The 25,685-nt window shown below is 46.4% G+C and overlaps 1 protein-coding gene across 4 annotated transcripts in view; it reads right to left on the bottom strand.

The window, feature by feature from the left end:
* Window positions 1-25,685, bottom strand: part of PIK3C2A (phosphatidylinositol-4-phosphate 3-kinase catalytic subunit type 2 alpha) — a 780,848-nt gene that overhangs the window by 375,505 nt on the left and 379,658 nt on the right. For all 4 annotated transcript variants that reach the window (XM_085648082.1, XM_085648085.1, XM_085648083.1 and 1 more), the window contains one exon: window positions 6,678-6,772. In XM_085648082.1, coding sequence (XP_085504208.1) covers window positions 6,678-6,772 — 95 coding nt within the window. The remainder of the gene's footprint in view (window positions 1-6,677; window positions 6,773-25,685) is intronic.

The raw sequence follows: 25,685 nt of genomic DNA, 5'->3' as shown, positions 1-25,685 counted from the left end.
CCCTGTCCACCCAAAATCTTCCAGCTTGTGCCAGAGGTTCTTGCCTCACACTTGACTCTTTTTTTTAATCAAATGTTTCTTTCCGGAATCTTTCCGACTAATTGGAAACTGGCGTCTGTCCTCCCTCTCCTAAAGATAGCTAATTTGGAAGGAGCAGACCCTAACAATTATAGACCAATTTCCAGACTCCCACTGCCCGCTAAGATGGTGGAAAGAGCTATGAATGAGGTTCTCTCGGATTATCTGGAAAAGCATGAGTGCCTAGATAATTCTCAGTTTAGATTCAGAAAGCAGCACAGTACGGAACTGGCACTGATTTCTGCCTCTGAAATGATTAGGCAGACCGTTGATGCAGGAGGTAATGCAGCACTTGTGCTGCTTGACCGCTCTGCATTATTTGATACGGTTAACCACCAGTAACTATTGCAAGTTCTGGAGGGTATTGGTATTAGAGGTAAAGCGCTGGCTCTTCTAAAAGCTTTCCTGTCAGGGCGGGAACAGTTCGTGGCTCTCGCTGAGCATAAGTTGCTGAATTTCACGCTACCATGTGGGGTCCCTCAGGTCTAGTCACCCTGTTAAACATTTATGTTGCCCCACTAGCTAGATTAAATAGATCTCTGGGTTTCCCTGCTATATCATTCGCAGATGAAACCCAGATTGTGTTTTCAGTGACAGGCTCGCCTGACGAAACTGCAGCCCAGTTCCACACGTCTTCACCAGGTGGGGGACTGGATGTCCACAAATAGTTTGAAGTTAAATGCCAGCAAGACTGAAGTACTACTTTCTGGCAAAAACACCAACTTCTGGGCCCCCGCATTGTGGCCCCCAGAGTTTGGTCCACTTCCCTTTCCTAAAGAGAAGGTAAAGAACTTGGGGGTGACTTTTGACTCTAGGCTCTCCTTTGAAGGGCATGTCAATCAGGTCACTTCCGTCTTCTTCTATACTTTAAAAGTTTTAAGAAGGATCTTGCCACTCATTCTAGTTGAACTAAAGAAATTAGTGGTTTCATTGCTGATATTGTCCAGAGCTGACTACTGCAACAGTCTTTTTATGAATCTTCGCAAACACTGCCTCAATAAGTTGCAGACTCTGCAACACGCCGCAGCACAGCTATTGCTAAATATCCCAATATACAAATCAGTGTTCACGGACCTCAATAAGCTGCATTGGCTGTCAGTGAACAGGCGGATATAATTCAAAGCGCTCTGCATTGCAATTAAGGCCACTCACGAGGCGGGGCCAGTATTTTTTTTTAAATAACTTGCAGCCGTATGTGCCTGCCCACCAGCTCCGTTCAGCACGTTCCTATAACCTGGTAGTTCCCAGGTTCAAAAAGTGTGCTGGGCGGGGGGCGGAGCTTTCTGGTCAGTATGACCCGACTTTGGAATACACTGCCGGTGCAGATTAGGAAAGAAAATCAACTGCTGTCTTTTAGGAAAGCTTTAAAGACGTGGCTGTTCAACCTCTGAGCTGTCTCTATCGCTCTTTTCTGTTTTGTGCTGAGCTAGCGCCATGATACCTTTGGGTGAATGTTTTGCGCTCTACAAGTCTCCTTTTCATTTGATTTGATTTGATTCGATTCAACTGTTCTCATGATCAGCAAGGCGTCAATGGCTGAGCTTGTCCGGCCTGGTATTTAAAGATACTGCCAGGTGGTTCACCATCAGGGAAATTCCTTGATGGTCTAGTCATTTCCAGAAGATTTAGTGCCTACTGGCAGAGGGTCCACGACCCAAACAGCCCAGTTTGTTGCAACATCACATGGCGGTAGTGTCATCTTTAAGCACCTGTACCAGTCTCCTTTCGATGGAAGGAAGGAAGGCCATCAATGCATGTCCATCAGCTCCATTAGGCTAACATGGAGCTGGGACTACGCTGGAGAACAAAGACCTTTCATTTTCACATCTCTCCCAGGTGCCTGCACTAACCCAGTAATGAAGCATCGGTCACCACGGTCAGCTCTGGGTGAGGTAGGGAAGAGGGGTCTGCTTTTGACCCAGTCACATTCTATTAATCACCACAACAGATCTTTCACAGACTCCTCTGAAATCTGGACGTGGTCAGAGGGGTCAATTTGCTGTTGGGCCCACTGAGATTTCAGAACCCACTGCAGAGCCCCCATATGCCAATTGGCGTGCTGTATCAGCAGGATGCAGGAGACCATTAGTCCCTGCAGCTTCAGAGTCTACCTCACCCATATCCAGGATATAGGGTGATATACCAGAATAATAGGTTGAATGTCCTGGACTCTCCTTTCTGGGGGAAAAACACAAATCCGACCAGTGTCAAGAAAGGCTACGATCTAGAGGAGCATCAGAGAAGGAGTCATGTGTGAATTTTTCAAGATGATAGTGAACCCCAAAGGAGACAGAAGATTCACCATAATCTGAAGGAGGTTGACAACTAACTACTGCAAACCCATCTTTAACAGGTAGTTGTTGAGGTAGGGAGAGGCTGGGACCCCTGACCTTCGATAATGTGCAGCTACCACTGTCATCACCTTCGTAACCACCCAACCGGCACTGGAGAGACCAAAGAAAATCCCAGCAAACTGAAAATGCTTCTGTCCCACCACGAAATGCAGCTAGCGCCCATGTGCGTGCAGGAAGGACATATGTAAACAGGTGTCCTGCAGATCCAACACCACCGTCCAGTCTCCAGGGTCCCGTGAAACAAGACTTGGGCTAGGATGAGCATTTTAAATTTGTTCTTCCAGAGGAAGGCGTTGGGGGGGTGACAGTCTAAAATAGGACGAAGGCCTCCATCCTTCTAGCGGGAATAACCATCACAACCAAATTCTGGCACAGAAACCCTTTATATAGCCCCAAGGGCCATAAGGGCTTGCCCCTCCTACTGGAAGACAGACAGATGGTCCTTCGTCAGTCAATCTGGGGTCGGTGGAAGGTGCGGCGGAGCAGCTATGAAAAGTAGGGCGTTTCCCTTCGGGGCAATCAGCAAAATGCATCTGTCCGATATTATGGTCTGCCAACCCGGTAAAAATTGTTGGATTCTGCCTCCGATCATTTGGCTGTGCTCAAATAAAGGTATGCAAAAGAGGATTGGCAGGGGGGCTTCTGGGGGGGTTTGGGCAGGGGGAGAGGGGACACATTAACTAGTGAGCTTTGCTTGACCGCAGGGGTCAGTGGATGCCACTGCCTCAAAACTGTCAGGCACAATGCCGAGACTGAAGTGGCTGTCATTGTGGAGTACTCCTGCTGAAACCGCAAAAGGAATGAAGGATTGATGTGGCAGACCAGATAAGCCCAGAGGGCGTGCTGCGTCTCTGCTCTCTATGAACAGCTCCAGAGCAGAATCTGCCTTGTTCAAAAAGACAGGAGTCCTGTCGAAGGCAATATCCACAAGAGGCAAATGGACATCGCCTGAAAAATCAGTCTACTGCAGCCACTTATGGCAAGGAGTGGTAACACTATTGCTAATGGCTTGCTCGATGAAATCATTTGTATCTTGGCCACAAACTAACTGTGAATTTGGTAGCGTCACAGCCATCCTGTATGGCTTGTTTAGAAAAGGTCGAAGGTCTTCCAGGAAACCTTGGAGGACTTGAGCCACTGAATCCCAATAAACATGGGAATAACAGCCAAGCAGGCAACTGGCATTCACTGACCAAGGGCCAAACTAGTGGAAGAAAACACTCTTTTCTCCCAGGTCTCCACTCTCGTGGACTCCTTACCGGAGGAGTGGCCGGGAAAGTATTTGGGTTGTCCGACTTATGGAAATCTGCACCACCAAGCTCACGAGGGAGGGGTGCTGAGACACTTGGGGCAGGGTTGTGGCATCTCGTAATTAAGGATTGAGATTGACTGGGGGGCCAGAGCACGGTTTGGCCCAGGCCCCTAGTATCGTATCGCTGAAAGACAGCAAAGGCTCAGTACAGGTTTGCCCCAGCTGAAGTACTTCATCAGTACATTGGCTTTGACCTCTAAGGTGGGGGAGCTGGAGGTGAGAACTGTGGCCACTCTCTACATGACCATCAGAAAGGAGGCACTATCTTCAGTGGCAGGGCCTCGGGTGAGCGACGACCAGAAATCAGGATAGGTGTAAAGACCACTGGCATCCTGGAGGTCATCATACTAGTTTTCTTCGGGGTAAGGTTGTTCAATTTAATCTCCTGCATCATAATCATTAACAGAATGCGTCCCGAACAAGGAATGCAATGTGCCTTGAAGAGGTGGGACGTTTAGCTGGTCAGGCTGCAGTTTGACAGAGCCTGATCTTGGTTGAGGTTGGAGCGCACTGACCCAGAGGCAGAGAACACAATCGTCACCTCGTCCTCCAGCATCAGGGTCGGCATCTACAGTAACACTCTGGGAACCGGTGTGGAGAGTCTTTTGTGGAGTCGATACAGGAGCGGGAAAATGCTCAGTGATGGATTCGGAGGGCCCAACTGCCCTGGAGGAGGAGGGCCACTCAGCTCCTTGGGGTCTGCAGGCGTGCCAGAGGGAGTCGGAAGGGTTGTGAAGAGTCACAGAACTCTTGGATATGCCTCTGTCCCAGAAACTCTGGTTGTACTGGGACACAATTGGGATGGGCTCAGACGCTGCTCGACTTCGGGAACGAGATAGAGAGGCATGGTAACACCCTTGCGCCTTCTTAGGAGAACCAGAGTGGCAGGAGGGGGCCAAGTCCTGCTTTTGATTTTTTATGTTTTTTCTCTGACTCACTAGCAGATTTAGAGCGTGAAGATGATCAACCCCGGGATGGACTCCTGCAACTGCTGGACTGGGAACAGGACCGAGATTGACCCTTGGACTTGACCCGGTCTTGAAGTGCAGCTTTCCGGTGCTTGGCAATGCAGAGTTTGGCCTCGTATGGCCAACCATAATGGCCTTCAGGTTCATCAATGTGCAATCACTACAGGCATTATATTCGAGAGTCGACCCCAGGCACCACAGATAAACCTAAAGAGGATCTGCCAAACATTTTCTTGCAACAGTCCTTACAAAGTTTGAAACCCGTTGTTTTGGGAGGTGACATTTCTCTTCCAAATTGTAAACTTTTTAAGGAGTAAAGGGTCTCAGAGAGACAAGAGGTAGCTCCAGATCTGCATTTGGTGGTACGGAGAGAAAGGAACGGACAGTAGTGCACGGAAGTGGTGCCTATATAGGCTCTGAATGTCATTTCCAGAACGGAACAGTTCAAGTGCGGAGCTGCACATCATCACCTACCGGCATGCGCAGAAGTACTGCTGAATATGTTTCCGGAGCCAGTGTGATACCTGCGGAATAATCAAAATGTGAGGAATCTGCAGTTAGAAGATTCTATCAGAATCACCCGGCGAGGGGGGAGCATGGGGTTTATAAAAATATTCGAACTAAATTATAACTAAATCATCCTTGCTCTGGTCGATTTCATTTAAATTTAAGTGAAATCTGTCTAAATACACAATATAATTTCTTAGAATTGAATAGTATCCTCTAGACCTAGGGTCTCTTCCATTTCCTCTTAATAGGAGGATTGCTTTCAAGAATAGACCCTGATAATAAAAAACACTGTTTTATTTACACCAACTTTAGGATCGCCCTTGCATGTTCCCTCTCGAAGTACTGACTGCAGATCAGAATTCTTAACATGGAGTCTCCGTTTGTCCTACTGTTAAAAGTGGAAGTTGGGTAACAAGCCACCTATTATGGGCCATAAAAATTCCTTTGGCGATTTAGAAAAACAATATCCCTTGAGGCATGAGAAGTCAAAGTTCCAAGTAAGTTTATGGTTTGGTTAATTAAAACCTTAACAATATAAAAGAACATATAAAACAATCAATAAAATGTGGCAATTTTTAAAACATAACATCAATTTGTTGCTGATAAAATATTAAACACTGTTCTAATTGTTAACCCGGATCAGAGTCTATTTACATCGGCGGAATCCCAACCATTTCAGCAGACTTGATCTGCTGTTAAAAATTTAAGTCACTTGCTTAACTTATGAGGAGACAAGATATTTATAACTTGTTACTTCCTCAATCTGGTTGCCCTCGGGCCAGATGTTCTGCTTGCTTCTTCGATGATTACCGATCAGCATTGTTTTGGTTTTTGATGAGAAGTCAAATGGGTCTGTGGACTAAATGGATATACAGAGTAACCTCGATGTCAAACTTGTCCTCTGCTCAACCCCAATTGATTTTGACATCTCAAACTAGCCTGTGGAAATTTACTGAGGTAAAACGGTCTAGTAAATACTGGGAACTGTGGATCTTGGTGGGGAAAGCGCCAAACTGCAAATAGGTTTTGGTCCCTGCAGTTAGATTTTATTGGGTGCAATAAATCTCGCAACTTGCCCTAGAGCACTCTAATTGGAGTTAGAGTGGGTTATCCATTTAATGTTCAGATAAACTAACCCTCCTTATCTGCTTTGTTTGCTGCTTATTTGTATTTTTAAAATTGCATTACAATTTCTTTGGTTACCACTGCTACCAGCAGTGGAAGATGCTAGGATGTAGTAAAAAGTAATCTGCGTACCACCACAGAATGTCTGTAAATTGCAGACAGGAATAGGAGGACACCAAACACACAGTGTGAGAAATAGTACTGGAGAATGTGTATTGAGCTAATATTTTGGTGCAGGTTTCCAGATCATTAAATTTGCCATTTAGGTTTCAACTTTGTCTACGTAGCAGTTTACACATCAACAGCGAAAAAGAGTAAAGAAATTCTTACCAGTACAAATAGTGTGCTATCCGGATGTTTCCCAAGGCACGACCCAGAAGAAATCTCACTAAGGCGTTGTCCAAGTATATTTCATACTTTAGTGCCTGATCAAAACAAACATGTGCAGTTAACTTACTGCTGAAAGGAAAGGATTAAGAAATACAGTATTGGAAAATAAAAACCAAAGAGTCATGGGAAACAAAAAAGAAAACCCTCAAGATATACCATTACATCACAGGCATGTCCTAAACACAGACTTTGAAACATCGACTATTATTCACTTACTCAACCAGAGTCAGTGTGCGAGATCTGCTCTCACCTCATCCTGTATCTACCACTCGTTAAGCAAGAAAAGCAAGTGACATGTCACTAAGGAGGAGGGCCAGACAGAACTCATTTTACCAAGAGCCGCAAGTTACAGGGCTTGTCACTGCAGACTTCTGCAATGCCAGATGGAATGAACTCATGGATGATTGGTGGACATATTAAAACAGGAAACATTCACACAGACAAAGTTTGAGACAGGGCACGAGTCGGGGGTACACGCGTGTGTGGGCAGCGTCCACCCACTTTTTTCACAGGGTGAACGCCGTCCACCCTGACAAGAATTTGGGCCCAACTGAATAATGTGCTGAACTTGACCTGGTGTCATTTCCAAACACCGGGACACTTTCAGCAGCACCTGCACGTTGTCTGCTTTCCATTTGCAACAACGTGCAGGTGGGGATGGGATGGGGCCTCCTTATTTAAGATTTCTGCTGGGCCCATAACAAATAACGATAATGGGGTAACCCTATGCCCCTCAGAACCTGGGTATATACTATATATATATATATATATTTATATATATAACAAGTGGTTCTGTCGGGAATAACGATTACTTTGCTCAGTGTATATAATACCATTTAAACTCTCAATTTTCAAATGCAAGTAATGATACAATTTCAAGGAACACACCACAAAAGCAAGACAATTTAGCAAAATAAAGTTATTTACTGGGTTATTCTTTTACAATGAACAATGGTTATGGCTGTCAACGACACATTCAACATACGTCGATGAAATAGTGACTATAGTGCAGGATAAGTGACTTGTGGTGATACGTGAAAAGTGCTGTATATGTATAACCAACAAAGGTGACACATAAATGGTGAAAATGCTAAGTACTATTTGTTCATGTCCATTCCTCAACACGTGAATCTCAGACCCTAGTGTTATTTTATATTCGGGTCCAGGAGACTGCATGGACTAGTATGATCGTAACATCGACTTTTCGACCCTTTGGAAATAGCGTAGCTTATTAGCCGTCGGGCGGGTCTTCATCAGGGCAAAGGAAAAGGGGGGCGGGGAGAGTCAGCCTGTGGAACAATAAAAGAACCGTAGTGAGGTGAGTCAGTTGTGTTCCAATAGTCCAATGGACTATAGTATGCAATGTAGTAGCGACCTCATGCTTACCGCAAGCAATTGATGCGTGGGATCCTATTGAATGGCTGGTAGAGATCCGAGTAAAATCTTTTACGTTGAAGTGTCAGATTAAATAGAACCGGAGACCCACACCAAAGGGTTGTGGTCTAAAAAGGAAATTAACACATAATGGAGGTGTGGTGTTCACCATATTATCCTCACATTACTTGCAGGTCCTCAAACTTACATGAAGTTGGAATAGTGGCACTGCTAGAGATATATAATCTGGCCCGATGACATCTATGTCCTTGTGCTCTTTCCCTGAGCTCTCTATGGAGGAATTTAATAGAATTGTGATGAGTCAAATCAGGCTCGCCAACTGACCCTCTTCGACCTGCCCAATTCAGAGAATCTGCGTCGCTTTGTCTCTCTCCTTTACGCGACCTTGTCAACCTATCCTTGATGTCAGGCTCTGTTCCTGGCAGCTGGAAACAAGCCCAGGTGATGCCTATCTTAAAAAAACCTGCCCTGGATCCATTAAAATGAGAGAACTACCGTCCCATATCTCTTCTTCCGTGGGTGGCAAAATTGACCGAGGCCCACGTCAATGCTATTTTATCCAATCATCTCCATTTGGCTAATATCTTAGATCCCTCACAGAATGGATTTCGATCTGGCCATAGCACTGAGACGGCGTTGCTTTCAATGGTCGATCACCTACGAACTTTGGTTGACTCGGGTCGAACAGCGGCACTGGTGCTTTTAGATCTCAGTGCCGCGTTCGACACCGTCTCCCCCGCTATTTCATTGAAGCGTTTGGTGGAGGCTGGTGTCGACAATATGGCACTTAAATGGTTTCGATCATTTCTATCTGGTCGTACATTTAGGGTTGTCACTCCTCCCTTTCAATCTAAACCTTACCCTATTGCTCATGGCGTCCCACAGGTGTCGGCTCTCAGCCCCACTCTTTTCAATCTCTATGTGCAGCCGCTGGCTGCTGTCGCCAAGCGCTGGAACCTTACGATGGTGTCCTACGCTGACGACACGCAGTTGGCGGTTGCAATGAGTGGGGCATCCGACCTTGAGGCTGCTAAGTTTCGTGAGGGCATTAGCTCAGTGGCCCGCTGGATGACAGATCACTGCCTACAATTGAATGCCAAAAAAGGAATATGCTACTTACCAGTATGCATCTGTTCTTGGCATGTAGAGCTGCAGAGTTGTACACTTAGCATAGGTCGCCATCTGGTGTTGGGCCCGGATGTTTGCAGTTTGTTTTTCTTCTTGGACAGTCTTTGGAAGTCACGAGTTTGGTGACTCCTCCTTCGGTCCGTACTGCGCATGGGCTTCGGCTCCATCCTCAGATTGTTTTTCGCCAACAGGGAAATGATGGAGCGTAGTAATAACAGTGAGAAACCCATGTGTTGTATCTAAATAAGATGTACTGGAACGGATACAGGTAGCCGGGGAGGCGGGTGGGCGTGTACAACTCTGCAGCTCTACATGCCAAGAACAGATGCATACTGGTAAGTAGCATATTCCGTTCGAGGCATATGAGCTGCAGATTGTACACTTAGCATAGATTATATAGCAGTACCAAACCTTAGCGGCGACCACCGGTATCCGTTGCAGCTGTTTGAAAAAGTGTCTTTAGTACAGCCTGGCCCACCCTAGCTTGCTGCTTGGAATGCACATCTACACAGTAGTGTTTTGTGAAGGTGTGCGGTGTAGACCATGTGGCTGCCTTGCAGATGTCATCTAAGGGTATATTCCCTAGAAAAGCCATAGAAGCCCCCAACTTTCTTGTAGAGTGGGCTTTAGGGGGAACAGATAATGTTCTCTTTGCCTTTTGATAGCAAATTTGTATGCATTTTACAATCCACCTAGCTATCCCTGATTTTGAAATGGGGTTGCCTTTATGTGGTGGAGAGAAGGAAACGAACAATTGTTTAGTCTTCCTGAAGGGTTGCGTTCTTTGTATGTAGTATAGTAACGCCCTTTTTACATCAAGTGTGTGTAAGGCCCTTTCTGCAACAGATTGGGGTTGCGAGAAGAAGACAGGTAATTCCACTGATTGATTGAGGTGGAAGGGGGAAATGACTTTGGGCAGAAACTTCGGATTTGTGCGAAGTATGACCTTGCTGTGATGCATTTGTATGTAGGGTTCCTGTATGGTGAACGCTTGTATTTCACCAACCCTTCTAAGGGAAGTGATAGCTACAAGGAAAGCTGTTTTCTAGGTGAGAAACTGTAGCTCACATTTGTGCATTGGTTCGAAGGGCGGACCCATTAGTCGTGTAAGGACTAAATTTAGATTCCATACAGGGGAAGGTGGTGCCCTGGGAGGAATTACTCGTTTAAGGCCTTCCATAAAGGCTTTAATAGCGGGCACTCTGAAGAGTGATAAATGCTGCCTGTTTTGTAGATAAGCAGCGATCGCTGCTAGGTGTAGACGTATGGATGAATATGCCAGGTTACACCTGTGAAGATGGAGTAGATAGCATATGATGTGCTGTATGGATGCATCTAGAGGGTTGATTGTATTGTTACGGCAGTAAATTACAAATCTTTTCCACTTTGCGGCATAGCATGCTCTAGTGGTAGGACGTCTGGCTTCCATGATGATGTTCATACAATCAGGGGGAAGGTTAAGGTATCCGAATTCTAGGATTTCAGGAGCCAGATCGCCAGGTTGAGCTGAGCTGGGTCCGGGTGCCTGATTTCTCCATGGTTCTGGGTTAGGAGGCATGGGGATAGATGCAGTTTTTGATGTGGTACCACTGACAGTTGTAGTAGCGTGGTGTACCACGGCTGCCTGGCCCACGTCGGAGCTACCAGAATGAGTGTGAGTGAGTGCTGTTGTAGCTTCCTGACCACTAATGGAATTAGTGGGAGAGGTGGAAAGGCGTATGCAAATCTGCCTGACCAGTTCATCCATATCGCATTGCCCTTGGACAATGGGTGTGGGTATCTGGCGGCGAAGCTTGGGCATTTTTTGTTTTCGTGGGTGGCGAAGAGGTCTATCTGAGGATGCCCCCACTGTTGGAAGAATGGGTGAAGAACTTGTGGATGCAGTTCCCATTCGTGTATTTGTTGCGTTTGTCTGCTGAGCAGATCTGCCATGGTGTTTTGTACGCCTGGAACGTGCTGTGCCAGGAGAAAGATGTTTTGAGTAATTGCCCATCTCCATATGCTCTGGGCTAAGCGGGAGAGCTGGGGAGAGTGTGTCCCCCCCTGTTTTTGGATATAATACATTGCAGTCATATTGTCTGTGCGAATGAGGACTGCTTTGCCCGAAATCTGTTTTTGGAAAGATTTTAGGGCTAGAAAGATCGCCAAGAGCTCCAGATGGTTGATGTGGAGCGATTTTTGCTGTGGCGTCCATAGACCTTGCATGGTGAGGTGTAGAAGGTGCGCTCCCCAGCCGGAGAGCGATGCGTCCGCTGTTAGAGTCACTTGAGGAACCGGGTCCAGGAACGGCCGCCCTTTGGAAAGGTTTGTGGTGTTCCACCACTGCAGAGAGTGATGTGTGCGGCCGTCCAACAACACCAGATCCGTCAGCTGACCCTGGGCCTGGTTCCACTGTTGTGCTAGGCACTCTTGAAGTGGACGCATGTGGAGTCTTGCATGGGGCACTATGAAAATGCAAGACGCCATCATTCCTATGAGCTTCATAAACACTCTTGCTGGAAGAGAGTGCTGAGGAAGGAACGTTTTGCGTAAGGCTTGAATGCTTGTGATTCTGGCTGAGTTTGGATAGGCAATACCCTTGGAGGTGTCTATAGTGGCCCCGAGGTATTGCTTTGTGTGAGATGGTATGAGGTGGGACTTTTGGTAGTTCACCGTGAAGCCTAGCTGGTGGAGCAGTTGGATGGTGCTGTTTGTATGCTGCACACATTGGTCATAGGACGCGGCTTTTATTAGCCAGTCGTCTAGGTAAGGGAAGACGTGAATATGTTGACGTCTGAGGTGTGCTGCTACTACTGCTAGGCATTTGGTAAACACCCGTGGTGCGGTGGTGACCCCGAAGGGGAGAACCGTGAATTGGTAATGTTGCCCGTCCACCACGAACCTGAGGTATTTCCTGTGAGAGGGGTGTATTGGAATGTGAAAGTATGCGTCTTTCAGATCCAAGGTTGTGAGAAAGTCTCCCTGGCAGAGGAGTGGGAGGACTTGTTGTAGAGTGACCATGTGAAAATGGTCTGAGTGTATGTAGGCATTTAGAGGCCGGAGGTCCAGAATAGGTCTGAGGGTCTTGTCTCTCTTTGGTATTAAGAAATATAGAGAGTAGACCCCTAGATTTCGTTGGTTGACGGGGACCTGCTCTATAGCATGTTTTTGCAGGAGTGAAAGTACCTCTTGTTTGAGCAGTGTGGAATGATCTTGAGACATTGGACGGTGCCTTGGTGGGATATTGGGTGGGGTAGATGTTAGCTCTAGACAGTACCCTGACCGAATAATTTGGGTCACCCATTTGTCCGATGTTATGGACTCCCATACGTGGATAAAGTTTTGTAGTCTGCCCCCGACCGGAGTGGAATGGTCTGGGGGGAGCGGAGGGGAGTCATTGTGCGGGGGGGGTGGCAGAACGGGTGTTGTTGGTTTTGCCCCTGCCCTTATTGTTGTTACCCCTGTAACCACCTCTCTGATTGCCCTTTGAAAAGGTATTTTGAGGAGGGGACTTGTAGGAGGAAGAGGCGTTATCGGTGGAGGAGCCTCTACCTGTGCCACGAAAGGACGAGCGTCGAAAGGAACGTTTGGAGGCTTGTGTTTGGAGTCCCCCCATAGACTTTGCTGTGTCTGTGTCTTTCTTCATCTTTTCGAGCGCTTCGTCTACCTTTGGCCCAAAGAGTGTTTCCTGGTCAAAGGGGTGATTGAGTATGGATGCCTGGACTTCTGGTTTGAACCCTGAGATCCTGAGCCAGGCGTGGCGGCGAAGCAGGACACTGGTATTTATGGCCCTAGAAGCAGTGTCGGCTGCATCGAGGTCACACTTAATGGAGGTGTTTGTGATTAGTTTACCCTCCTGTATAAGGTCATGAGCCTTGTGCTTGTATTTTTCTGGAAGGTGCTGCATAAGAGCCTCTAGTTCGTCATAGTGTGCTCTATCATATCGCGCAAGCAGTGCTTGTGTGTTTGCAATGCGCCACATGTTTGCAGCTTGGGAGGCGGTGCGTTTACCAGACGCGTCCAGAAGTTTAGATTCTTTGTCTGGCGGTGGGGCATCTCCTGAGGATTGGGAGTTAGCCCGCTTTCTAGCTGTGGAGACAACTAGGGAATCTAGGGGAGCAGGGCCCTTGATGTAAGCAGGGTCTGTGGGTGCCGCCTTGTACTTCTTCTCTATTCTAGGGTTCAGTACTCTGGCTCTGACAGGGTCTTTGAACACCTCTGTAGCGTGCTTGGTGACACCCTTAAGCATGGGTAAAATGGAAGTAGATTTGTCCTGTATATCAAATGTATCCAGTAGGAAGTCTTCTTCTACTGGTTCACTGTGCATGTCCACCCCATGGTAGTGTGCTGCTCTCTGCACTAAATGATGAAACCCTAAGGAGTCCTCTGGAGGAGACGGCCTTGATGGGTATAGGTCGTCCTGAGGTACATTGGGTATATCAGGGTTATTGTAATCCTCCCATGGATCTGGGGTCCCTGGTGGAGTGGGATCCATTGGGGGGTCCGCCGGGTAATTGTCCGGATCCCCATCATCTGGATCTGGGGATGGGGCCGGATCGTAGTGAGGTAAAGGTGGCGGAGACCTGTGAGGTGGAGGCGGTGGAGGAGGTGTGGGTAGGGGAGGCGGTGGTGGGGAGGGCACTCTGAGGGGAGAAGTAGCAGAGTCCTTCCTTTTGGGTGGAGGAGGAGGAGCCGGAGCATCAAGGCGTCTTTTCTTGGTAGTTAAAGTCAAAAGCCCAGTCTTTGGATCTTTGGACAAAGTCTTTTGTAAAGGGTCTGGTGTAAACAGAGCCAACGGTGTCGAGTCGTCTGTCGGCACCGGTGATTTCGGAACCGGGGGTTTCGATGGTCTGTGTGCGCCATGCTTTTTTGAGGTCTCCGGGTGTTTCGGCGTCGAATGATGTTTCGGCGCCGGAGCGTCGGTGCCGACAGATTTGTGTTTGTGTTTGGTCGGCACCGAGTGTCCAGGCTTCGGCACCGGTGGTTTCGGAGTCGAGCTGGATTTTGCAGTCTTCGGTGCCGGATGCTGTTTTTCGGCACCGGGTGTCGGCTGGCTCGATCCCGAGCTGCCATGAGACTTTGGGTGCTTCGACACCGGGCCCGAAGGTGGGGTGATCGAAGTTTTGGTTTTGGTTTTGCCCAGGCCGGCAGGCGAGGGAGTAACCTGAGTCTCTTTGGTTTTCGGCGCGGGGGTGGGAGGGGGCATAGTACTCACGGCCCGCTGCGCTGGTGTAACGTCCTCCACGTCGGAGTCATCGGCCTCAGAAGCGCTGACGACGTCTTCCTCCTGCTCGGTGTGTGTTTGCCCCGAAGCTTCGGCGTCGTCTCCGAAGATGTCCGGTGGAGCTGCCGAGGATGAGTGCGCCATGGTGCGTCGAGCTCTTCGATCTCGGATTGTCTTCTTCGATCGAAAAGACTTGCAGGCGGGGCAGTCTCTAGCCTCGTGTTCCGGGGAGAGGCAAAGGTTACACACCTGATGGAGGTCGGTGTGGGGAAATTTAGACCCACATTTTGGGCACTTTTTGAACGGAGTCCTTTCCATCGGCCGGGACCGGAGTCGCGGAGGGCCCGAAGGCCGGTGTCGATGTACGGGATGGAGAAAAGTGCCGCTTCGAGAGATGAAGATGATGAAGGAACTCGAAGAATCGAGGATTTTCCGTCGAGGCTGGAACCGTAGAAGTTCGAAGCCGGAGCACGAAGTATCACATCCGAGCCCGATGGCGGAAAAAAACAATCTGAGGATGGAGCCGAAGCCCATGCGCAGTACGGACCGAAGGAGGAGTCACCAAACTCGTGACTTCCAAAGACTGTCCAAGAAGAAAAACAAACTGCAAACATCCGGGCCCAACACCAGATGGCGACCTATGCTAAGTGTACAATCTGCAGCTCATATGCCTCGAACACTGAGGTTCTTATTGTCGGCAGTCAGTCACCTTTGGGGCGACCATTGGTGGCCGTCTGAGCTTGGTCCAACCCCTCTTCCTGTCACCGAGGTTAAAAACCTAGGGGTTTGGTTGGACTCAAAACTTATTTTTGTCTCTCACACTAAGAAAATTGCTGCCATTTGCTTTGGGACTCTTCGTAGACTTAGACCTATTTTTAAATTCTTTGATGCCCCTACCAGACAGCTTATTGTACAAGCCACAATATTGTCTAGGTTGGATTACGCTAGTTCTCTGCTGCTGGGAGCCAACTTGGCCGAACTTTCAAGATTTCAGCGCGTTCAAAACGCTGCCGCCAGGGCTCTGGTCGGCTTGCCGAGATTTTGTTCGTCCAAAAAAACTATCCATAAACTCCATTGGCTCCCTGTTGCTCAGAGGATCCAGTTTAAATCTCTCTGTCTTTCATTTAAAATTTTGAAGGACTCTTCCCCTCAGATTCTGGAGCATTTTATTTCACCACACATACCAGCGCGGTCTCTAAGATCCTCAGGGCTCCACTTGGTCACAGTCCCGCGTTTTAAGAGGGCTAGTGCCGGCGGCCGCTCTTTTAGAGTCCTTGCTGCTAAGTTATGGAACTCTCTTCCTGTTCATATCCGTGCTATTGAGGAACTGACAGTCTTTAGGAAGGCCATTAAAACCTTCCTTTTTCCTTCGGACTTCTAGAGTAGCTGTGTCATGCCTCCTGGTACTGTTTTGTTGTCTGGCTCTTTGTCTATTATAGCGCCGGGACGCCCCTTTGCTGGGGCAGCTGTGCGCTCTACAAATCCTGATAACATAACATAACATAAATCTCATTATTCTAATGAGCATGATGTCGGGATTAAAAATACATACATGCACCAACGCGCAATGGATTACTGCACCAATTCCAATCTATAGCGTATCCAGGAAATTATATGCGTTAAAGGTCAAACCTCTGATAGCTTAGAAGACTAGTTGTAGTGCCGCGCGATGACTAAATAACTGCAAACACGTCAACGGGAATTAATAAGCGCATCACAAAAGCATACTTGAGAGTAAATGATACTTTCGTTACACGCAATCTTCACCAGCCAGTTGAAGACGTGCAATATGAAACTGACAATGTCGGGGTTAAAAATACATATAAGCACCAACGCGCAAGGATTCCAATCTGTATCGTATATGGGCAAACCTCTGGTAAATTAGAAGGCTAGTTTGGGTGCCGCGCGATAACTGAATAACGTTAAATCTCGCAAGCGAGACTGCGCAAGCGCAGCCTTCGCTAGCCAGGACCTAAAAATAACCTAGTAAATAACATTATTTTTGCTAAATTGTTTTGATTTTGTGGTGGGTTCCTTGAAATTGTATCATTACTTGCATTTGAAAATTTTGAGTTTAAATTGTATTATATACACTGAGCAAAGTATTTGTTATTCCCGACAGAACAACTTGTTGTATATAGTGCCCATAACAAAGACCGAATTTGAGGGGTCATCAGGCCTTCTTTTGTTGGAGTCTCTTGGCTGGGAGTAATCAGAAGCCTCACACCTGATGCAAATGAAGCAGATGGGAAACAAAGGCTCACACCTTGTTAAGACTTCACACATACTTAAAAGAGGCAGCTTTTCACTTGGTTGAGTCCCTGTTAAGGACATATGCAATGACTAAGAATGTGAGATGTTTTGGTCTTTCCCACTATTTACACAAAGGAAATTGCGCTCATATAGAGCTTACTTCCCCTGAGGAGGCGTTGAAAAAATTTAAGTACCACAATTTTTTCTTGTATAGCCCTACTCATTCCAATGCAGGGTGTCAGAGCGCTTTACATCAACACATGCATATTACGTGTAAAATAAATTATATAAGTTTGCAAATGAATGTACAGGCTATGGTACATAAAACTGAGGGATTGCAAGGTGTAGAAGTCACATATCATCTTCCATAGCTCACTGTGCTTTTATCCTCGCAATGCGCTCAAACATACACATGATAGACCTGCTAAACATATATGTGAGGGCTTTAGATCTGAGGTCACTTCTTGTATTGCCACTTTCTGTAAAGTCGTTGCTTGTGATGCCACTTGCTATGATGTCAATTCTGGATATGCCATGTGTGATGTCATGTGCGCCATAATGTCATGCGCAGTGATGTTGCCAGCCTTGATGTCACTTGCATACTGACTAACTAGGTTAGTCCCCCCACTTGATTTTTAGGTCTCGCCTGAGCCAGTGCATGCGCTGCTCTGGCGAGACTTTTAGTGAGTGGGTATTCAAAAATCCGACCACACGCTTTGTGTGGCCTCGAGCGTGCGGTTATGCTCACAGTTACGAGCAAGGTGCCATCTAGCTTACCTCTCTTGTCATGCGCTCAGCGCATCGCTCGCGGGCACACAGAAAGCGTATGGATGCTGCAGCTACTTTCACTTTTGCCGCTGCGCGCCCACTCGCTCCGCCCTCTCCGTCTCCTTTTTCAAGACCACTTGTTTCTGCTCAACAGCGGCCTGCAGATGAAGCCAGGCAGCCCGTGGGTGCAGCTGCTCGGGATTACAAAGGCTGCTTTTCTGCTTTATTGGGGAGATATTGTGCAGCATGCGAGGGGACGTCCAGTTTAAACTGGTTTTCAAGAGAGCGGCATGAATAAGGATGGTATGTGACATTGCTTTCCCTTGTCTGCTCATACAGTACTGTTTCCAAGCATTCACTGTAAAGGTAGGTGTGTCTTCTCTATTGAAGCATATGCCATAAATACTTTATTTCGGCATGCTTGCAGGCCATAAGTTTCCACTTTTCAGTTGAGATACAATAATAAAACACCTGATTGTTGGAGTACAGGAATGTGCCATGATTCAAATTCAAGAAAGTGAGCAATTTTAAAACATGACCTATGAATTAAAAGGAAACAGGTTCTCAGCTATGCACTCATCTCTTGGTGCCCCTTCACCCCATCCCCCGTGTCTACGTTTGCAACTACGCAGCAACTCAGATGCTGCCTTAAGTCCACAGGGCAAAGGGCACGTGTGTTTAGAGCTTATTCAAATGGTGAGTAAAAGCCAGACTTTAAAAAGTATAAATAATGTAGTTAAAACCATATACTTAAATTAGCATTCTCCTGCCTTTTGGGATTCTTGTATTGAAGCATTTGTGTAGCTCATCATACTCCTGACATGACAACAAAGTGCTCTCATTTACATCTGGCTACTGATGCCTTTTCCGAATGCATTGCTGTGCAGGGTGTTGGATGTGATTTGGCAAGTATGGAACGTGTTGGATGAGGTTCAAATACATCAGTCTGAGTAATCGCACTTTCCGGTGTGTACATATTCGCTAAATGTTCCCCTTATTCCAACTTTCAGTTAAGGCAATTTATTTAAGAAAATTGTGCTATGCAGGCCTTGAACTGTTTTGAAACTTGAATGAAGTCCTTAAGTATCAAGAGAAAATAAAATAACGTAAAAGAATTGCCAATGGCAGCTGGTATGACTTATAGGAGATAGTTCGTCTTAAGTTACTGGTAAGGTGATGGCACTCAAAGTGTCACACATGGCCTGTGTAATTCATAATTGTACTCGTGCATCCATCCATTCATCCACCCACTCATTCTTGCAATCAACCACTCCTCCATCCACCGTAAAAAATAAAACAAGTATATGTAAGATACGTTACGACAAATATGTTGTAAAATGAAATATGATATTGCCTAAGTGTATGTGTGCAATACAAACCAAGTGAAAAAAAAAATCAGCACCCGGAGAACATTTTCGAATGGGGCCTCACATTGTATATACGGAATATAACAATACAGTCTTGAAGATGTGATGGCTTTAGCAATATGGGTTCCATAATGAATATGTCAACTGTGCTGCCTGTACCCAAACTTTTCATAATACACACATTAGACCTCTGGAATCTTGTATAACCGTTGCCATTTAAATGACCCAGCCTATAAGATTCATCATGGATTCTTTTACACACTCGCATGAAGCGCCTTTTCTCACCCTCTCCTGCTCCTTGACATCTCTTTCTCTCCCCTCTTAGACCCCTCGTTCTCGCTGGTCTTTTTCATTCCAGACTCTCTTCCCTTGCTCACGGGCTCTCCCCACTTTTGCTCCCCTCAATCTCCCAGAATCTTCGCTCCATATGTGAACGAGCCAGGACATCATACATGGTCTCACTAGCTCCTCCTCTTCTCAACCTCAGCTCTCTTCATACTTTGCCCCGTCTCCATCTTTTGTCTTTTTCATTCCAGTTTCCCGCCACTCTGTCCCCCTTTACATCTCCTGCTCATCACTCTTCTGAACCATTCTTCTCCCTGGTCCTGTTTCTACTTTGTGCTTTCTTCGCCCCCTTTTCTCCCTCACTTCACCATCTTCTCGGCCCCTCATCTTCTCCTCTTTCCCTTTCCTATTTTTATATCTGCATTGTCCTTTTCCATCACTCACTCCCTTACGTTGTCGCCTACCTCTCTCCCACTTTATATGTCTACCCTCTTCTGACCGCTCCTTTCGTCACACCTTTCTTGCCCTTTATAGCCCATCTCTTTATCCCGCCCGGCTTTCATATTCTGCCATATTTTTCCTTTTTTACATTACCTTCCCGTGCTCCCATCATTCTCCCTTAATAAATTCCTTATTGTCTTACACACTCTCCAGCCCCCTCTGCCCTTACCAATCCCACCTCTCTTTCATTTCTTTTCGCACCTCGCCATTACTCCTCTCTCCCACCTACTCCATCTTCAATCGCATCCCTGGGCCCTTTGTGCAGCAAACCACTCACTGGTGTTGTTTGAAGACCGAAACCTTTCCATCAAATAGAAAACAAGCATTGGCATAGCCAATTGGTCTCGCCTTTGGGACCTTATAAGTGTTTAGCCATGCAACAGTTGATGTTGTTGCACCAAGGATATTGTGCTGCATAACTAAATACTTACAAGGTCCCAAAAGCAAGACCTATTGGCTATGCCGATGCTTGTTTAGGACTTGTGCACTGGTTTGAGATATGAGAATGTCTGATGCTAGCAGTAGGGGCCGGACTACATACCCCACCCGGAGAGCCTTGCCTCCAAGAACAGGCGGGAGGCACCAAGCAGCACGCCGGTCGGGAGCTTAAAAAGGAGCATTTATAACCAGCAGCGAGGCATGCTAGCAGCAGGGACCAGACTACAGACCCAGAGAGCCTTGCCTTCAGGAAGAGGCGGGAGGCACCAAGCAAAGCGGAGGTCGGGGGCTTGAAAACTAGCATGCCATTCATATCCCTCAACATGTGACACTAGCAGCAGAGGCGGAACTACATACTCCAGAGAGGCTTGCCTTTAGGAGGAGGTTGGAGGCACAAAGCAGCTTGCCGGTCGGCTGCTGAAAAGGAGCATTCATACACCGCAGCGCGGGAGGCTACCTGCAGGGGCTGGACTATATATCCCAGAGAACCTTGCCTTAATGAGGAGGCTTGAGGTATCCAGCAGCACACCGTTCGGGTGCTACATACCCCACGGGCCCGTCAGCGGTTGGGCTGGGCCATCTCCCTTGGCTATTCTTTACAGGCAGCAGCAGTAAGCATGACTTGACCTGAACTCTTTGTTACCAGTCGGAGGGGCGTGGGGGGAAAACTACTGGGCCTAGCGATCATCAGGTGAGGAGGCAGAGGCTTCCTGCGTCACACTCCACCCCCAGCCCCGCACCACTCACAACCCAGGCACGCCTGTCAGTCTTTGAGGAGGCCGGCCTGGGCCCACTTTCTCTCATTTTTAAGCTGTTTAACCAAATTTTTCCTCTTTTACAATGGGGATGACAAAGTCAGTCCCTAACAGAAAACCGTGTTGCTTCTAAAAATCCTGTTAAAGCACCGTCCACAACGAAAACTCTTACTAACTAATTAATGCGATGGGTGCTATAAAGAAAGAAATAACTACTACTGAAGCAGAAATAGAGGCCCATCAGGCCAATATACAATCGGTTCCAGTCTAGAAGTGCATCCCTGTCGTCAGGTGCGTGCCAGCCCTCTATCAAACCAAGTTTTTAGAGGGCGAGGACGACCGATGATGAAGCATGACACCAGGTGGTGTGTGAGGCCAGTCCTTCACTTTTTGTGAGATGCCAGCACTCACAGTATGAATTTGACTTCTTGAGCACTACTGGTCATTCTAATCTGGGGGCAGCCTAATTTGTGTGTAACATTGAATGTTGGAGGCTGGCTAGCTCCTGGAGCACTGTGCCTCTAGTTCTCTCCCCAGCTATCTGCCTGGGCTAGTGTGTTAGACTTTAATGTTTGCCTAGATCAGGAAGGTGACCCGGTAGGCATTAACAGAGGTTTTATTAAGTTGATTTAGCACTTAGTAATGCTTTACAGAGATCTCCTAAACAAGAGCAGAAGGCTCCTCACGAGTATTGCATTGCTGAACATAAAAATAAAATTGCAGCAACAAAGAGATATTGCCAAGAGCAGGAAGGAGTATAAAATGGTGATGGGTGCAAGGAAGAGAGAACGCCACACTCAAGCCTGTGAAGGGCTAGAGGAAGCTGCTCAGACCAATAATAGAAATTCTGGCAGATTATCAATCAGCCACTCCTGAAGGGGAAGTGTGATCCTGTTCAGGAAGACGCTATCCCAGAGTCAGATTGGGTGGCCTTATTCAGTAAGATCTGCATGCCTCAGTACATATGGGACAAAAGGGCTAAAGTTACATCGATAGTCCTTGTGGATCACAGTTCATTTATTCCCACGGTGGAGGAGGTGAGGCTCGCTCTTGTTAGTAGTGCTAGTCGAAACATGTAGTTCCTATTTATCTGTATAAGAATAAGGTTGATTTGTGGGCTCCTTGGTTGACTGACGTTCTTCGAGGAACAGGCGTTGCGGGTAAAAATCCTACCTGGTCCAACTCTTTAATTGTACCAGTTTTTTAAAAGGGGAATAGGGCGGACGTGTCATATTACTGTCCCTTATCACTGCTCGACTCATTGGTAAAGGTTTTGGGCCCCGTGGTTTTGGCCCCCATGGAAGACTGGCCAAAACAAAAGGGTATCCTTTCTGATCTTCAGTTCGGTTTTCACCGATGGTATGGGTACCAGTGCCTCAACTTGGTGCTACTCACTGGTAAATATACCATGGTTAAGGGTGGACATCTGCAACTGGGTTTCATGGATCTGTCCAGCACCTTCGACCATGAAGTTATGGGCGATCCTGGAAGAGTAAGGCGTGGACAATGATTAATCTTTTAAAGGACATCTACAGAGACTCCTCTGCATCTGTTGTGTTTGGGTCTGAAGGACAATGTTCTAGTGCCTTCAGGACTGGCAGAGCCATAAGACAGTGGGGTGTCCTTGCCCCTTTTCTTTTTGCCCTTTATATTAACCATCTCAAAAGAGTATGGTTTTGGGTTGCAGGGACATGCCCCAGACTTGTCATCGCGCAATACCTGCGCTATTATAAGGCGATGACACCGTCCTGATGGGCCGTACACCAAAGGCTTTATAGGACCTTTTGGACAATTTTGAAACATTCATGGCTGCCCTTGATTTACATGTTAACAGGACTAAGACCAATGTCATGATTCATGGCAGTAAGAGAGGTAAGCCCCCCAGTTTATTTTGGAAAGGGAATTTACACCTGCTCTAATTATTCTCATCATGGTGTCATATTTAATGACGAGGGCTAATGGAAACCCCAAATAACTGGACATGGTAACCAGATCTGTTAGTGCAATACTCGGCTTTGCATCCAAACTTGGGCAAAAACCGATCAACCATGTGATTTCCATCTATAAGGCTAAATGCTTCTCGGCTGCCATATATGGTGCTGGGATATGGGGGCATGAGAATGTGGAGGTGCTTAAGGTTGTTAAGAATTAATTCACGAGAAGACTTTTACCATTATCCCAGAGCAATCAATCATGCATATTCCATATTGAAACAGGCTATTTAAAAGACATTTTATCCATACGTCCACTCATGTTGTGACGACAGGTATGGACAAACGAGGCCCTGACCTTAAATAGGGATCTAATTAGGGACTGTTTGGCCTTGTCTCACTGGATTAAAAATCCTGTGGAATAAGGGTATTAAGGATATCCTCCATAAACTTAATAGGAGGGAATTCTTTGAGGACACGAGTAGCATGGAAGCGCTGAGCAAGTGTCTGTTTAGAGATCTCTTAATTACTCAGCTTGACGAGGAGAGGCGTGAGGGACGCAACATTAGTCCTCAGCTCGCGCATACATGAGACTTCATCCTATTCCCCGAATTCAACCTTTTCTGTTGATGGTGAAGGATCATCATATGTGTTTTCTCCCTGTGAGGTTTTCTTTAAACCTGTTTCAGCGTATCGTCTCATTCCCGAGGCGAAACGATTGGGCTACCACTCTATGCTCCTGCACTTGTGACGCCATTACTACTCAGACTGCCCTGCACTTAACGTTCCTATGCCATTTTTATGCATATGGAAGGATTCAATTTATCAAGCCTTTCTTGCGAAAATATAGTTGTAAGCACTGCGCAGAAGCACTATAGTTTTTACAGCAGCTTGAAAGGGAAGGTATCATCATCTTAGTTTCCACTTTTTTTTAAATGGGGGGGTAAGGGTCAGGCTGCAGTTTGGCTCCTAGTCAGGGATAACATAGTATGAAAATAGTTTGGAATTTTGTATTTGTATATGTTTGGTACTCTGTTAAGGCAAAATAGAGTGCCTGGTATTTTGGAACTTATATTGATTAGGTTCAATAGTTGCTTTGGCACATATCGAACCTTTCAGGCATTTCTTTTTAAATCCCTCAGAGTCTGTTGAACCATTATACGCAGGAGTGCCTGGGATGTTCTTATTGGTGTCTTTCCAGCGATGCTATTTTATTGCTCTTAACTATTTTAATGTAGTTTGTTGTATTTGATCTTTCTCTGATCAAGCTAAAGCCTCTTAGCTCTTATACAATGGCTATCGTTTGCTGTAGTGGTTTTAAAAATAAGTGCCAAGAGCATATCACGACTATCAGTTTTTAATTGTTGTTTTATTGTTTGATTATTTGTGCTTTTATGGCTGTTTGTTTACATGCCGAATAAAGATTGTATTGATTGACAATTGATTACCATAAGAGGTTCTTTAATGCAGCAATTGAACATCTTATTTTGCTCCACACATCTTCCAGTAGTCAGGGCTTGATGTGGAAATGTGCCGCAGTCCCATTACAGACCTACAAAGCTCAGTCACCAGACTTGTATGGATGAAAACAGTAGTTGCTTCTTTTCCTGTCGCGGAGTGTGATCTTCCTGTATTTTATAACTCACTGTCTACTAAGCGGTAACAGAAGCAATTTTATACACAATTCATACATTTAAAGTGTAACTGAGAAATTCTTTCTCTCGCTAAAGCTAACCCGTTTGCAGAGGAACACAGTTTGGAACAGTGCCATTGGCATGACATTTTAAAATCATCTTTAGTACAAGTGACATCAATTTTTCACCTAGAGAGACCCCTTGTAATTCAAGGAATCTATATTCATAATTGATATTACTTTCTTTGAAAGATGTGTAAGGCCATAGCTGCATAACAGTAATTATTATTACAGTCCTACTCACACACAGATTGTATTTTTTTTTAACTGAATTTGAGTTTGTATCATCGTCAAACAGCAACCTCATTTGTGACATAAATTACCATACAATAAGGCAAATCTATTCATTCTTAATCAAAATGTCAGTATGTGGTTACCCTAAACTCCCCGCCCTTCCCCCACCCTCCCTGAGTTGTGCTGAAAAGAAATCTGCACATCAAGTAGTGAAGTATAATTCAGAATCACCCGCCGTTACATTCAGATATTAAGAAGGCTCTGAGGGCACATCCAGTGGTGGAGTAATTGGGGTACCTAGTGTAAGGAGTTCGTGCTTTCACCCACAGTTCTAGGGAGGGATTGTAGTTGGTGTTCCCCCTGAGGATGTCGTCAGTGAGGGGAGGTCTGTGTCTCTCAAGCAATCCGCTAGTGCTTCCTAAGCTGGGGCTCTGTCTAGCGAGTCTCGGTCCCGTCTAGCTTCCCTCAACAGTACCTCATATCCCGCACATATCTCAAGCTCCCTACGCCAGGTGGCAGCACAGGGAACCCTGGAGGCCTTCAAATGTCTGATGATTTCCCTCTTTGCTAGTATAAAGGCAAAATCCAGAAATCTACCTGTGACCTTAGTCTTGGATGTGCGCGGGAACCAGCTCAGCAACCAATGTCCCAGAGAGCACGGAACCTCTCGTGATTATGTCAGCAACCACAGTCGTTATTACTACCCAGTAATCAGTCAGCGAGTGACAGTTCAACAGCATGTGCATAAGCTCTACCCGTACCTCCCCACATCTCAGGTATGCCACTCGGACTGTGTTGAAGTATATTTATCCACCCTGGAGTTAAATATGCCCTGAGTAGGATATACAAATTGATTCATTTGAATCAGACGTTCCTAGATACATTTGGTACCCTTTACAGGAGGGTCGTCCAATCGCCATCGGCAATTGGGAATCCCCAGGTCCTCCTCCCAACGTGTCCTCAGGGTTTCTAGTGGTTGAAGCAGGTCTTCGCTTAG

This window comes from Triturus cristatus, chromosome 3_2 (assembly GCF_964204655.1).
Source record: "Triturus cristatus chromosome 3_2, aTriCri1.1, whole genome shotgun sequence".
Taxonomy (NCBI): Eukaryota; Metazoa; Chordata; class Amphibia; order Caudata; family Salamandridae; genus Triturus; species Triturus cristatus.
Note: the sequence above shows the minus strand (reverse complement) of the source record. Positions and strands in the feature narration are given on the sequence as shown.